The sequence below is a fragment of the Apium graveolens genome, chromosome 11, assembly GCF_009905375.1.
Source record: "Apium graveolens cultivar Ventura chromosome 11, ASM990537v1, whole genome shotgun sequence".
Taxonomy (NCBI): domain Eukaryota; kingdom Viridiplantae; phylum Streptophyta; class Magnoliopsida; order Apiales; family Apiaceae; genus Apium; species Apium graveolens.
Genome location: NC_133657.1, coordinates 5,385,199 through 5,398,330, shown reverse-complemented (window position 1 = coordinate 5,398,330; position 13,132 = coordinate 5,385,199). Strand labels below are relative to the sequence as shown.

At 42.5% G+C, this 13,132-nt stretch overlaps 1 protein-coding gene across 1 annotated transcript; it reads left to right on the top strand.

Moving 5' to 3' along the window:
* Window positions 1-338: 338 nt before the first annotated feature.
* LOC141695069 (uncharacterized) lies at window positions 339-1,782 on the top strand. Its single transcript, XM_074499306.1, has 2 exons — window positions 339-917; window positions 1,017-1,782. The coding sequence occupies exons 1-2, from the start codon at window positions 474-476 to the stop codon at window positions 1,497-1,499; spliced, it is 927 nt and encodes a 308-aa protein (XP_074355407.1). The 5' UTR covers window positions 339-473; the 3' UTR covers window positions 1,500-1,782.
* The last annotated feature ends 11,350 nt before the right edge of the window (window positions 1,783-13,132 follow it).

The following is a 13,132-nucleotide window of genomic DNA, read 5'->3' as shown; positions in this document are numbered from 1 at the left end:
CTTCCTTATTTCACGACTGGGGAGGTTAAGACGAAGTTCAACCCAGAGATCTTAGAGGGGGAGGCTGTAGACCAAGTTAGAAAATTTTGTGGTAGTCTCGGGTTCCAGCCAACCCGGGATACGTTTATGAACCATAAACTCATGTTCCAACTTGGCTGTGAGTTCTTTTTTAACTTGCCCCTTTTTACTTGATCCGGGTCTCCATCCAAGCTTGGAGAACCGGATTACCTTCCTTTTGCTTGTAACTTGTAATCTTTGGTCCGGATCAAGGTCTATTTTGGTCTTTGATCCGGGTCCCCCTGCTTTTCCTGCTTAACTTTTTAGATAATTTGCATAAAACGTCTTGCCATGGTCCGGGCTCCCTGTAGTATTTCTTTCCGGGTTTGGTAGTCTTCATTTTTATTAATCCTGTGCTTATAGTTTTCTTCTATTTCTCAGGTTTGCCGCATTATAACCCTGCATCCCGGGCCATAATGTCTTCCTCAGCATACGCAGCGGCTTTTAACTCTTTGGGGTTGGCATACAAGACAACAAAGGGGGCCCCAGGCACCGGATCCGGATCTGCGGATGTAGAGGGCGGTGCCGAATCTTCTGCCCCCCGGAATGTTGCTGATCCGGGTAATTCTCCATTGGCCAAGGACCCGGACGTTCAGGAAATCTCTGAAGAGGAACCTCCTTCGAAGAAGAGGAAGTCCGCCCCGGGGAAGCCTCCCCGCGGAAAAACTGTTGTTGCTGACCGGGTCATATGCGACTCGGAGGGGAAGGGACCGGATGGGGCTCCTATCCGGGTAGGGACAAAGAGTCTTATTGATCTGGCCGGGTTCATGTCCAGTATCCCCTCAGAAGAAGACTGGGAGGAGGTCGAGGGCTACAACATGGCTGCTGCCTTGAAGAGGGTCACTGGTCAATGGGGGCAGGTAATTTCTGGATTTTTATGCTCTTAGTTCCGGATTATGCCTCGAATTTACTTTGTTCTTTGCTCATAGTATTATATATATTTTTTTTTTGTTTCTCAGCTTGGGAGTGCAATTTCCATTTGCTCCGATGTTGCTTTCACTGAGCTGAAGGAGGCTAACAACCGGACTAAGGCTGAGAAGATTCTCTCCGATTCCCTTAGGGGTGAGCTGGAGGAGGCCCGGGAGGGGTTCCGGGTGGTGGAGACCGGGCTGAACGAGAAGTTGAAGCACTCTGAGATCCGGGCTGAGGGGCTGGCCCAGGAAGTCGAGAGGCTGAAGGCCGAGCTTGCTGCCAAAGAGAACCTGAACAAGGAGGCCATCATTGCTGATTTCAAGGCCAGCGACGTCTATGACTTCGAAGTTGCTCAGGCCGGGGTTCCCGAGGTACGCAGGTCCTGGGTTGTTGCAGAGCGCCATATCAAGACTGACCCTTTTGCTTCCTGGGAGAGCTTTATCCAAGAGTTCCTTGCTGCTAAGGCTGCTGTCGAGCAAGGTCAAGGGGAACCGGAACCCTATGATGGTCCGAGCCCCAGTTTCCTCTAGATCCGGATCAGCCTTGCAAGGCTTTTCGGGCCCAGCCCATGCAATTTCATTTCTAGGATTCCTTTGTTTGGTACTTTGATTTGAACCATTTGTAATATTTGGATTTATTCCGGATTGATGTCAATCCGGATTAGCCTTTGAATTTCCTTTGAAAATATTTGCTTTTCTTCCATATTTTGTTCTCTTTTTGTGCAATCCGGATCCTTGTTATGGCCCCTAATCCGGACTTGTTTCATATCGGGTTTGGTCCGGGTATGGGACAGTGTCCGGATTGATGCTTACTTTTTTGCTTTAAGTATTTGAAAACTTAAGTACATAATTGTTGTTTGCGACCTGGATTTGAATGCTGATCCGGGTTGCTTTTTGCTTTTTAATTTGCTTTCAATCCGGGTGTGTCTAACCCGGGTTGTTTGCTTTTTTGCTTTATGTTCCAAGTACATAATGGATTTTTGCAGCCTGGATTTAAATGTTAATCCGGGTTGCTTTTTGCTTTTAAATTTGCTTTCAATCCGGGTATGTCTAACCCGGATTGGTGATTGCTCCATTTACTTAGAATTTTTCTAAGCAAATAGTGGTTGCTTTCGTTTTTTGCTTCTAACCTGGGTGTGAGAAGGTACCCGGGTTGTTGTTTGCTTCCATAACTGGTAATTTAAAGGTAATAATTTTCTGAAAATGGAGAATTGTTTTCATTGAGTTGCAAATTTTTTCATACAAAATATCGGATCATAGATTGGTTGCTTGCCATAGGCTACAAGTTCTGGTTGCTTTTGTTTGCTTTTCTACTGGTAATACTTTCTGAGCCTGAGTCCATGCCATGTATTTGGTACTTCAGAGTCATCCATGTTCATGAGCTTGTATGTTCCTGGCCTTAAAACTTCCTTGACTTTGTATGGGCCTTCCCACTTCGGCATTAGCTTTCCGGTATTAGTGGGATCTGAAGCTTCTGTGTCTCGTAGGACCAGATCTCCCACTTGAAAGTTTTTGACCCGGGACTTCTTGCTGAAGTGCTCTTTTGTTTTCTGCTTATACTTTTCCATTCTTGCCACTGCCTGGTCTCGAACTTCATCGATTAGCTCAATATTCGTTCTGAGCCCCTCCTCGTTTGCTATTTCATCAAAGTTGATTGCTCGATGGGAGGGGGATCCTACTTCAATTGGTAGCATGGCTTCAGTTCCATAAGCCAGCTTGAAGGGGGTTTCTCCTGTGCTTGTTCTGGGGCTTGTTCTGTATGCCCAGAGTACATTAGGCAATTCTTCTGGCCATTTGGTTTTGCTTTCCCTGAGTCTCTTCTCTATCCCCCTGAGAAGTATTCGGTTTGTTACTTCAACTTGGCCATTTCCTTGAGGGTAGGCTACTGAAGACTTCTTGTGTTTGATGCCCCTTTCTTGAAGGTAGGATTCAAATTCTGACCCGACGAACTGTGGACCATTATCTGAGACAAGTACTCTCGGGATCCCGAACCTCATCAATATGTTGTCCATGAACTTGATGCAGTCTTGTTGGTTTATTGTTCTCATTGCCTTTGCCTCTACCCATTTTGTCATATAGTCAATTGAGACTAGTAAGTACCTGAGGTCTCCTCTGGCTCTGGGAAAGGGTCCCATGATATCAATTCCCCATACAGCAAATGGGATTGGTGACAAGACTGAGGGTAGGACTGGGCTCATCCGTGTCACATTGCTGAAGAGTTGGCATTCCTTGCATTTTTTCACAAAGTCTATCGAATCCTGGTGGATGGTAGGCCAGTAGTACCCCTGCCTTATGATTTTGTGAGCTAGTGCTTTTGCGGACATGTGGTCCCCGCATATTCCTTCGTGAACTTCCATAAGGCAGTATTGTGCCTCTCCTGGGCCTATGCACTTGAGGATTGGGGAGGAAAAGGTCCGGCGATAGAGTATTCCCTCTTCCATGAAGAATTTCGAAGCTTTTGCCTTTAACCTTTGAGCCTTCCCTTTATCCTCCGGGAGCTCTCCCTTCTCCAAGTAGTTAATGAATGGAGTCATCCAATTCGGGGTGTTTTCTATTTCCATGACTTCCTCAGGTTCTGTGCTTGGCTTCTGCAATTCTTCGAAGTAGACGGAGCAATCCAGGTCTGATGAATTCTGAACAAGTTTAGATAATGAATCAGCTTCTGAATTCTCCTCTCTGCTGATTTGGATGACTTGGACTTTTGGTATGGAGACCAGGTAGCTTTGGACCAGAGCCTGGTAATTGGCTAGAACTGGATCCTTGGCTATGTACTCGCCATTTGTTTGCTTTACGACGATCTGGGAGTCACTGTAGATTTTGAGATTCTGGATCCTGAGTGTTCTTGCTAACTTCAATCCTGCAATCAAGGCCTCGTACTCTGCCTGGTTGTTTGTTGCTGAGAATGCGAAGGAGATTGCTGTTTGGATTGTGAACCCTTCTGGGCTCTTTAGGATGAGTCCGGCTCCCGATCTTTCATTTGTTGAAGAACCATCAACTTTGAGAGCCCAGACTTCTGTCTCTTGATCTGTGTTTCTCTCAGGGTCAATGCTCATGGGCACGGGCTCTTCTTCTGGAAAATTGCATTCTATGATGAAATCGGCTAGAGCCTGGGCTTTGATTGCTGTTCTAGGAATGAAACTTAAATTGAACTGACTTAGCTCAACTGCCCAATTTACCAATCTCCCTGAGACATCTGGCTTGTGTATTATTTTTCTTAAAGGTTGATTTGTTACAACTCGTATTTCCCTTCCCTGGAAGTAGTGTCTGAGTTTCCTGGATGCTGTGATTAAGGCAAAAGCAAACTTTTCTAGTCTCGGGTACCGGGTCTCTGCATCTTTTAGCACTTGGCTCACATAATAAACTGGTTGTTGTTTCCCATTCACTTCCCTGATCAATGCTGCTCCAACTGCCAGGGCCCCTGCTGACAGGTAAAGGGATAGGGGTTCCCCGGGTTGAGCTTTCGTTAAAACAGGGGGTTGGGAAAGGTACTTTTTGATTTCTTCAAATGTGCTTTGGCATTCCTGGCTCCAATTGATTTCTCTCTTGTTGGTTGCTCCTTTTAACAGGTCAAAGAAGGGTAGGCATCTCTCAGCTAGCTTGGAGATGAATCTTCTTAGTGCAGCTAGTGATCCTGCTAGCTTCTGCACATCTTTTTGTGTTCTAGGAGCCTTCATCTCTTGGATTGCCTTTATCTTTTCTGGGTTGGCTTCAATTCCTCGGTTGCTTATCATGAATCCAAGGAATTTTCCTGCCCCTACTCCAAATGTGCATTTTTCTGGATTGAGCCTGAGTGAGTATTTTCTCAAGTTGTCGAAGCATTCTCTCAGATCTCCTATGTGCCCGGGGACGCTTGTGGATTTTGCAATCATATCATCCACATAGGATTCCAGGTTCCTTCCAATCTGGTCCTTGAAGATTTTATTCATTGCCCTTTGATATGTTGTTCCCGCATTAGTCAATCCGAACGGCAGCATTACGTAGGCATAGACCGCCCTGTGGGTGATGAAGGCTGTCTTTAGAATGTCTCTGGGATTCATTTTTATCTGGTTATACCCCGAGTAGGCGTCCATGAAACTTAGCATTACGTGCCCAGAGGTTGCATCGATCAATTGATCAATATTTGGCAGAGGGTAGGGGTCTTTGGGGCATGCACTGTTCAAATCTGTGTAATCGATACACATTCTCCACTTTCCGTTTGCTTTTTTCACCATTACTACATTTGCCAGCCATTCCGGGTACTTGACTTCGCATATTATTCCGGCTTTCAGTAGTTTCTCAATTTCTTCATCGATTGCTTTCTGCCTTTCCGGGGCAAATTTTCTTCTCTTTTGCTTGACTGGCTTCCTCTCTGGGTTGACGTCCAAGCTATGCATTGCTATGGATTCATCCAACCCGGGCATGTCTCTTGGTGTCCAAGCAAATATGTCAGAGTACCCTTGGAGTAGCGAAACCAGTTCTTTTCTAAAACTAGGCTCGAGCCCGGATCCTATCTTTATCTTTTTGGAAGGATCGCTTGTATTGATCAGAATTGTTTCTGTTTCAACGGCGGCCTCTATCTTGGATTGAGCCGTTTCTGAAACCATCTTTTGGATCCGAGCCTCTGTATTCTTCTTCATATAAATTTGAGCCTGGGCTCCCATCTCATTTTGGTTGCTTTTCCCTTTTTCAATTGTTTCAGGGTTGGTTGCTTGCACAGTAGGGTTGATCTGGCCAAGGCCTAGGTTCAATTCAATCCCTTCTGTGACTTGGTTGGTTTTTTGCTCTTTTGAGCTTGGTTGGTTGCTTTCGGATTTGAGAGGGACTCTATTACCTGAACTTCTTTCCTCGCATCGTCCCTTGAGTGGGGGCGATGTTTCTTAATACTTTGTTGTTTCCGGAGTACCACGGCCTTTCTCTTGTTGTCTTGGTGGGTTTCAGCCATTACCAGAGCCTGGCTGTAACATCTTTCAGCTACTTCATAGTCTCCCTTGATTTCTCCTACCCCGGTCGGAGTTGGGAATTTGATTTTCAAATGTGATATGGAGGTGATTGCTTGGATCCTGGTCAATGCCGAGCGCCCGATTATGCCGTTGTAGGATGAAGGAGTATTGATCACGTAGAACTTTATCACATGGGTAACTTGGTTTGAGCCTGATCCGAATACGACTGGCAAGTATAAAGTTCCCTGGATCGGGACCAAGTTGTTCCCGAACCCATACAGAGGGTCCTCTTGGCATTCATTGGAGCGTACGCTCCCAAGTTTCATCCTGTCCACAGTATGCTTGAAGAGTATATTTACTGAAGATCCATTATCGATCAGCATCCTTCTCACTTCGTTATCAAAGATGTCGAGTGTTACCACCAAGGCTTCGTTGTGATTTGGGTTGACCCCTTCATAATCTTTGCTGCTGAATGAGATCATCATCTCCGGGTAGGATTGGATTGAGAATACCTCATCTCCTGAGCCCGGGCTCCTCGGGGGAGAATGTGAGCCTCCCAGGACCACATTTACCACATTCTTACCTTTTCTTTGTCTTTCCTCTCTCTGATTTTTCTCCCTTGAGATGTATTGATTCAAGTTGCCTTTCTTGACTTGATCTTCGATGAAGTATTTTAAAGAGAGACAATTTTCAGTCTTGTGCCCATGGGTTTCATGATAGTCGCACTGCCTGTTGTAAGGCCTGCTCTCTGGCGGAGTCTGCATTGGCTTTGGAGGATAGTAGAATGGCTTTCCCTTGATCTCCTTCAGTATCTCTTCCCGGGTTCTGTTTAGTTGTGTCCACTCTGGCTCTTGCCTGGGCTCCCTTTGCTGCCTAGGGGGACCGGGATCACTTTTGGACTCTGTTTTAGGACCCAATCTTTGGAAAATTGGGGTGCTTTGCACCACATTTGTTTGCTGGGTTTGGTTGCTTTGTTTGAACTTTTTCTCCTGATGGTAACCCCCTTTCGGTCGGTCATCAGAAGATTTGTTCCTGTTCCCTCCATTCCGAGTCATTCTCATCGCCTGGAGAACATCTGTTTCTTTTATGAACCGGGCTGCCATGGAATAAGCCGCGGCCAGGCTTTGGGGCTCTTTGTTTATCAACTCCACAATATACCTCTCATTGTGTTCTGGATCCAGGTTTCTTCGAAATATGCTTAGAGCCTCCCTTTCATCGAGATTCGAGACTTTGTTAATGGCTTCCTGGAACTCCGCATATAGGCTGAAGTGCTTCGTTATCATATTGGCGGATTGTCTCCAGGTGGCACATGTGCATTCATGTGTCTTATTGGCTCTGAATCTTCTAAGGAAGGCTCCTCTGAATTCTTTCCAGGAGTGGATGCTTCTTGATGGGATCCTGCTGAACCATCTTTGAGCCCCCCCTTTGAGGGTCGAGGCGAAGAATCTAGATTTCGTCAAGTCATTGTAATAGTATATCTGAGCTATTTGTTCAAAGTAGTTGAGGTGCTCTTACCGGATCCCCCAAGTCCGTCGAAAGAGTCAAAGTTGTAATGTTTGAGATTTTTCTGTCGAGGGATGGCTTCTAGGGAGTGACTGAAGGGCGTTAGGGTCTCCTCAACTTCCACCCCGGATTCTTTTCTCCATTTTTCTCTGGAGCTCGTAAATCATGTCCTGAGATCTTTCTGACCCCTCCTCTTCGTCATCAGAAATAAGTTCGGGGGGTAGGGTCCCTCCGAGTTCTTTTGCCTCTTGTCTTAGCGAGGAGCCTCTCCTCCTCCACCTGCATTCTTTTCTGAATTTTTTGCTCTAGCTTTTCTTCTCTCTTCTTTTCTTATCTTTTCTCTGATTTCTCTAACTTTTTCTTTCTGGTTGCTTCTGTCTCCTTTTTACTAGGCTCTTTTTGATTCTTTTTTGCCTTAGCCCCAATTCGGTCGAAGACAGATCTCCTGGATTGCTGAGAGTCCCCGGACTCTTCTTGCTCATCATCTTGTTCAAATTCCATCTGAGCCCGGGCTTGTTCATCTCTGTAGAGCCTGATTGCTTCAGCAAGTTCATGGCTTGTTAAGTTAGCCATATGCTCCTCTGCAACTGGAACATTGGTGTACTTGTACTGATTTAGCTCTATGACATTTCTAGCATCCCTGATTGGTGTATGCTGTGTCAGTGGTTGCTCCTGGAAGGTCTCCCTGTCTCCCCCAGGTTCTTGAACTTGAGAGGGTTCTTGATCCTGAATATGGTGTACTGGCAGAGGGCCTACCAGCTGTACTTTTTCCTGCTCTTCTTGCCATCACCACAATGTACAAACAACTGACCAAGATTTGAGGGCTACAAATGTGGATCTGGGGTTGCTTTTTTGAATATTACAAAAATTTTTCCAGAATAACAAGAAGCAAACTTTCTGGGTTTCGCTAACAATAATACCAAACAAGAACAGCAGGCTCTTGAACACAAAAGAAAATACGCAAGCTAAAACAGGTTCTGGGTTTTAAATCACCAAGACTATTAAACCCCAGGCTCAAGATTATCAAGATTATCAAACCCTAAACAACTAAAACTTAACAAACAAAGAGCGGGCTCACACAAACGTGGCCTAAAGCAACAAGCTCACACAACGTGGCTATAATGAACATTCATATTCAAAGAAAGGGTTTGGTGTTTATGTTTCTTACAGGTTTGAAAGTGGACTCTCTCAAGAGTTTGCTGATGAAGATGAATCCAGGGGCACCGAGACCCAAGGATGGAGCCCCCTCCTTCTAGCGCCAAATGATAACTCCGGAGAGCGTGGTGGCTCCGTCCGTTTGGCGTTCCTGGACCTTCCGTGCGTGAGAGAGGTGTAGCTGTAGGTTGGGCGCCTGCAAACAACACCGGAAGGGGGGTTTGGCTCCCACGGCGCCTCCGGTGTAAGAATAAGAACAGGCTTTGGAGAAGATGAAGGTATATATATATTTATGTAATTTAGAGGCTGCTGTGTATGTGTGTTTTTATGTGATGGCTTGCTGTATGTTTTTGAGTGTATGTGAGTGTGTGAGTGCAAGAGAAATTATTTTCCAACCCCTAAACCCTTCAGTCTTGGGGTATATATAGCCCCAAGGTAGGGTTTAGGGGTAGTTACCTCTAAATCTGGGCCGTTGGATGTCTGGGACCAGAGGACGCCTGGCTTGGGTGGATTGTTTACACGTGTCCAGGGGAGGACCACCTCCAGAGTGTCCAAACGGCCTCTGACACGCGCAGTGCTTGTCTGGTGCGCCGGTTGTTCATAGCTGTCATAGTCACGTGCCCACGTACCTTCGCTTGGCGGGTTGCGGGATGTGCATGTGCTTGACGGGACCTCCCTCACTGTGGTTTTAGCCCTGATCCGGACCCGGGTTGCAGGCGGATCCGATCCGGGAAGTAGGATAGGCCCGGGCCTGGGCTCCTATGTTTGATTGGCCTGGGAGAGGGGGGTCTTAGCATGTTGGTTGAGCCTTCCTCCATTTAGTCCAAGTTGAAGACATACCCGGGTCTGCTATGCCTCTATCACCCTCTATAGTATCTGAAACCAGTGTCCGATCCAGCTTTGAATTTAAGGGGGTCGAAAAAAAAATTTAACGAGCTCGAGCCGAGTATTTGGCATGCTATACTCGAGTTCGGCTCAAAATAAGCTCGCGTTTTACTAAAAAAAAATCAAAAATAAGATCTTATATATTAGATTATTGATAATATTTTCGGCTTAAAATTCTGACAATTTTACCAACATGTAAATCCAAAGATATTCAATATCTTTGTGTGAGGCTGTAATCGATCCGGGCAGCTCACGAGCTCGACCGGCTCGAACTCGGGCACCTCACGAACTCGACCGACTCGAACTCGTTTTACTAGGCTCGACTCGGCTTATTTCGTAAACAAGCTCGATTTCGGGTAGAGGTTTTGACTCGTTTGATTAAACTAGTCAGCTCAACTCGACTCGTGAAATTAAACGAGCCGGTTCGACTCAATTAAATCCGACTCGAATTACACCCGGCTCGCCCAGACCGAATTACACCCCTATTTTTTTTCAACCATCTTTTGAACGAGATCAAGAATACCATTTAAATTTTGAAAATCAACTTCGATTTTTGTGTCAACCATATAGTTAAAAAGATGACCTTCAAGTTATTAGAAGACGTATTTGATCAAATTCTGAAGGATAGAATTTTAATTAAAAGATGATAAAAAATCATGTGGATTAAGGCATGATAGGCAAGAAATCAACTTCATATTAACTACATTATAATTCTATCAAATTAAAAATTAATGGTGTTAAAGTGTTTTAACTAGAAATGCTCACTCAATATCTATACCTATCTTTTTTTGTCATTTATTCCTAACTTCTACTTCCATTTGTAACTCATAATTTTTTAATACAAAAAATGTATAACTTTCACTTATAAATGTTGCCCCAATGAAAAGATTTTGACATCAAAAAATTTTAAGTATGGGGCAATCTTTTTTTTTTGCAAAAATTAAGGGGGGTCATTTTTAATTTTATATAATTTGAATATACATATTTAACTAAACTAAAAATTTAAGGGGGGTCGCCCATGGAGGATCCGCCTCTGTCTGAAACTATGTGAATGATGTAGCCATACTGATCCCCATTCATAGAATTTCTATTAAAAAGATGATTAACAAAACCACTGCATAAATATTCAATCTTAAACTCATTCTTAGGAAAATAGCCTTCCTCCATTTCTACCTCTATTTGAAAACTAATAAAAATCCTAAAAAACTAATATGCAAAATCACTGGTACAAACTGGACTTTTAGCGTCGGTCAAAACAACACTAAGGCGTCGGTCAAGGGGCGAAGTAAGTGACGAAGTAAATGTGGGGGACGCTATAGGTATGAACCTACAACGTCGGTTAAACGAACGACATACAAACATTAATTACGTCGGTTTAAGCGACACACGCCGTAGGGTCATCAACCGACGTTATAGGTTGACTTATGGCGTCAGTGTTATATATATAATCGACCCTATGTGTTGCCTTGCTATGCGTCGGTTGGACAAAATGCCGACGCCCTTGGTTTGATTAATTGTGTCGGTCAGCTTAAATGCCGACGTTGTTGGTTCTCACCTGTTGCGTCGGTTCACTAAAATGCCGATGCATCAGGTGTTCATGATATACGTCGTGTTATTTAACCGACGTAATTGCTTCTCACCAAATGCATCAGTTAGCAGAAATGCCGACGAACTTGCTTCTCATCAGTAGCGTCGGGCAGCAAGAATGCCGACGTTTTCTGTCACAAAAAATTTATTTTTTTTCCTGTTTTCTATTGATATTTATATATTTTCTATAAACCTGTTTCATTAAACAATTATTACTTACATCCCAAAAATACAGTACAACAGAAAAATAAATTGTACAACTTAAAATTATATATTACAATAAATTTAGAAAATTTTGCAATGGCACTTGAAAGAAAAGTATAAATTGAATTACAAATACCATCCAACTATTTCTATTATGGTTCCCTTACATATTAAATAACACATACTTCATAATCTTCAAGTTCCCCTTTTCTTTCAGCAAATTGAGATTTGTTAGATAATGAATCACACAGGGGGAGGGTGAATGTATTTTTGTGTTTTTCTGCTTTTCTTGAAGTGTTTATGGTGATGAACAAAGTAAATTAAATTCTTGTAGTGAAATGTGTTAGTACTGAATTTAGACTGATAAAAAAGTGAACACAAATCTTTCAAAACTCACTTAATTTTATATTAAAATTAAGAATGTTTTGCTACAAAATTTCTAGGCTCTTTCTTGATAAAAGAGCTTAGCTTCTTCCTTGAGAGAATACAAGATTTCTGATCTAAATTGTTACTACTAACAAATCATCCAGTGTTTACTTTATAGAACAGTAAACACTGGTTATTACACAACATGCAGTAGCATGTACTAAACCCTATTTTTGGATAACCAAATATTTCTATTTCTGGCTTAGTGTATCTTTGCTAATCTTGCACGCCTGTGACTTTGCTTTGCCAGTTAATCTTGGCCTTTGATCTTGTACTCTTCAAGCTGCTTTTTATAGACTTGTCAATCCAACTGATTGGATTGTTGATTGATAATCTTGGATATTTGACTGGTCTGCACTTTGTACTTTAAGTTTTACCTCGAGATCTCCAGTTTGGTATATAGAGAACTTGACATCTCGATAAGTATACTGGCTTATCGAGATCTCTAATCACTCTACAGTTGTTTTGACTTATCGAAGTCTCTGAGTTCTCTATAAGAGAATTTGGCTTGTTGAGATCTCTTATCTTCATGTTTTCACTTTGGCTTATCGATAATTCTGAGTTCTCTAATGACATGTTGGCTTATCGATATCTCAGAGTTCTCTTGTGAATAAATGTTAGGTCCCAATATGTTTGTAGAAGGGGGGGGGGTTGAATACAAACTATACCGTTTAATCGAATAAAATGCGGAATAAAAAAGTGAAACAAAATTCAAGTTAAATAAAACTATTATTAAACTTGAAAGGTGTTACAACAACGGTATCGTTTACAAGGGATTAATCTCAAATAAATTATTCCAAATATAGAATAAATTCGACATGAACTTTTTCAATTTTTGAAATAAAAAGATCAAATGCTTAAAGTAATTTGAGATTAAGTTCTAGGGATTTTGATCCGCTAGATAATTACACAACAACAAGATAATGATTTCTAGTGGTTTGAATTTAATATTAATGACTAGAAATTAATAGGCTCTGAATGCAGTTGAGAGAAATGAAATGCTTCTGATATTTTCTTTCTTCAGGTTGTTGTTGTCTATTGAATGAGCTTCTGCTTCTGTCTTGTTATATTCAATCAACAGAATAAATTGAACTAGCATGATCTGTGAGACAATCAATTGAGCTAGCAAGACAATTCCACCAGCTGGTAAGACTTTCGGTATGACAGTTAAATGAACTGACATGACAATCCCAACAGCTAGTAAGACTTCTGGTAAGACAATCAAATGAACTGGCATGACTTTCGGTATGACTATTGATTGTCATACCGATTGTCATACTAGTTCAAAAGATTGTCTTGCTGAATTAATATTGAATTTAAATTCAAAATTAATTCTGAAAATTTATAATATTAATTTAGAATTAATTAATCAATTAATTCAATTAATCAATAAATTAATCTTTGCAGATATAATTTATTTTCTTAATTAAATTATACGACTTAATTAATTAATAGAGAATTAATACTACTCTTGAACATCAACCA

Excerpts from the sequence above, each read along its gene's own strand:
- LOC141695069 (XM_074499306.1), top strand. The coding sequence starts at position 474 with ATGTCTTCCTCAGCATACGCAGCGGCTTTTAACTCTTTGGGGTTGGCA. Across the intron at positions 918-1,016 it reads TCACTGGTCAATGGGGGCAG|CTTGGGAGTGCAATTTCCAT; the intron begins GTAATTTCTGGA and ends TTTGTTTCTCAG.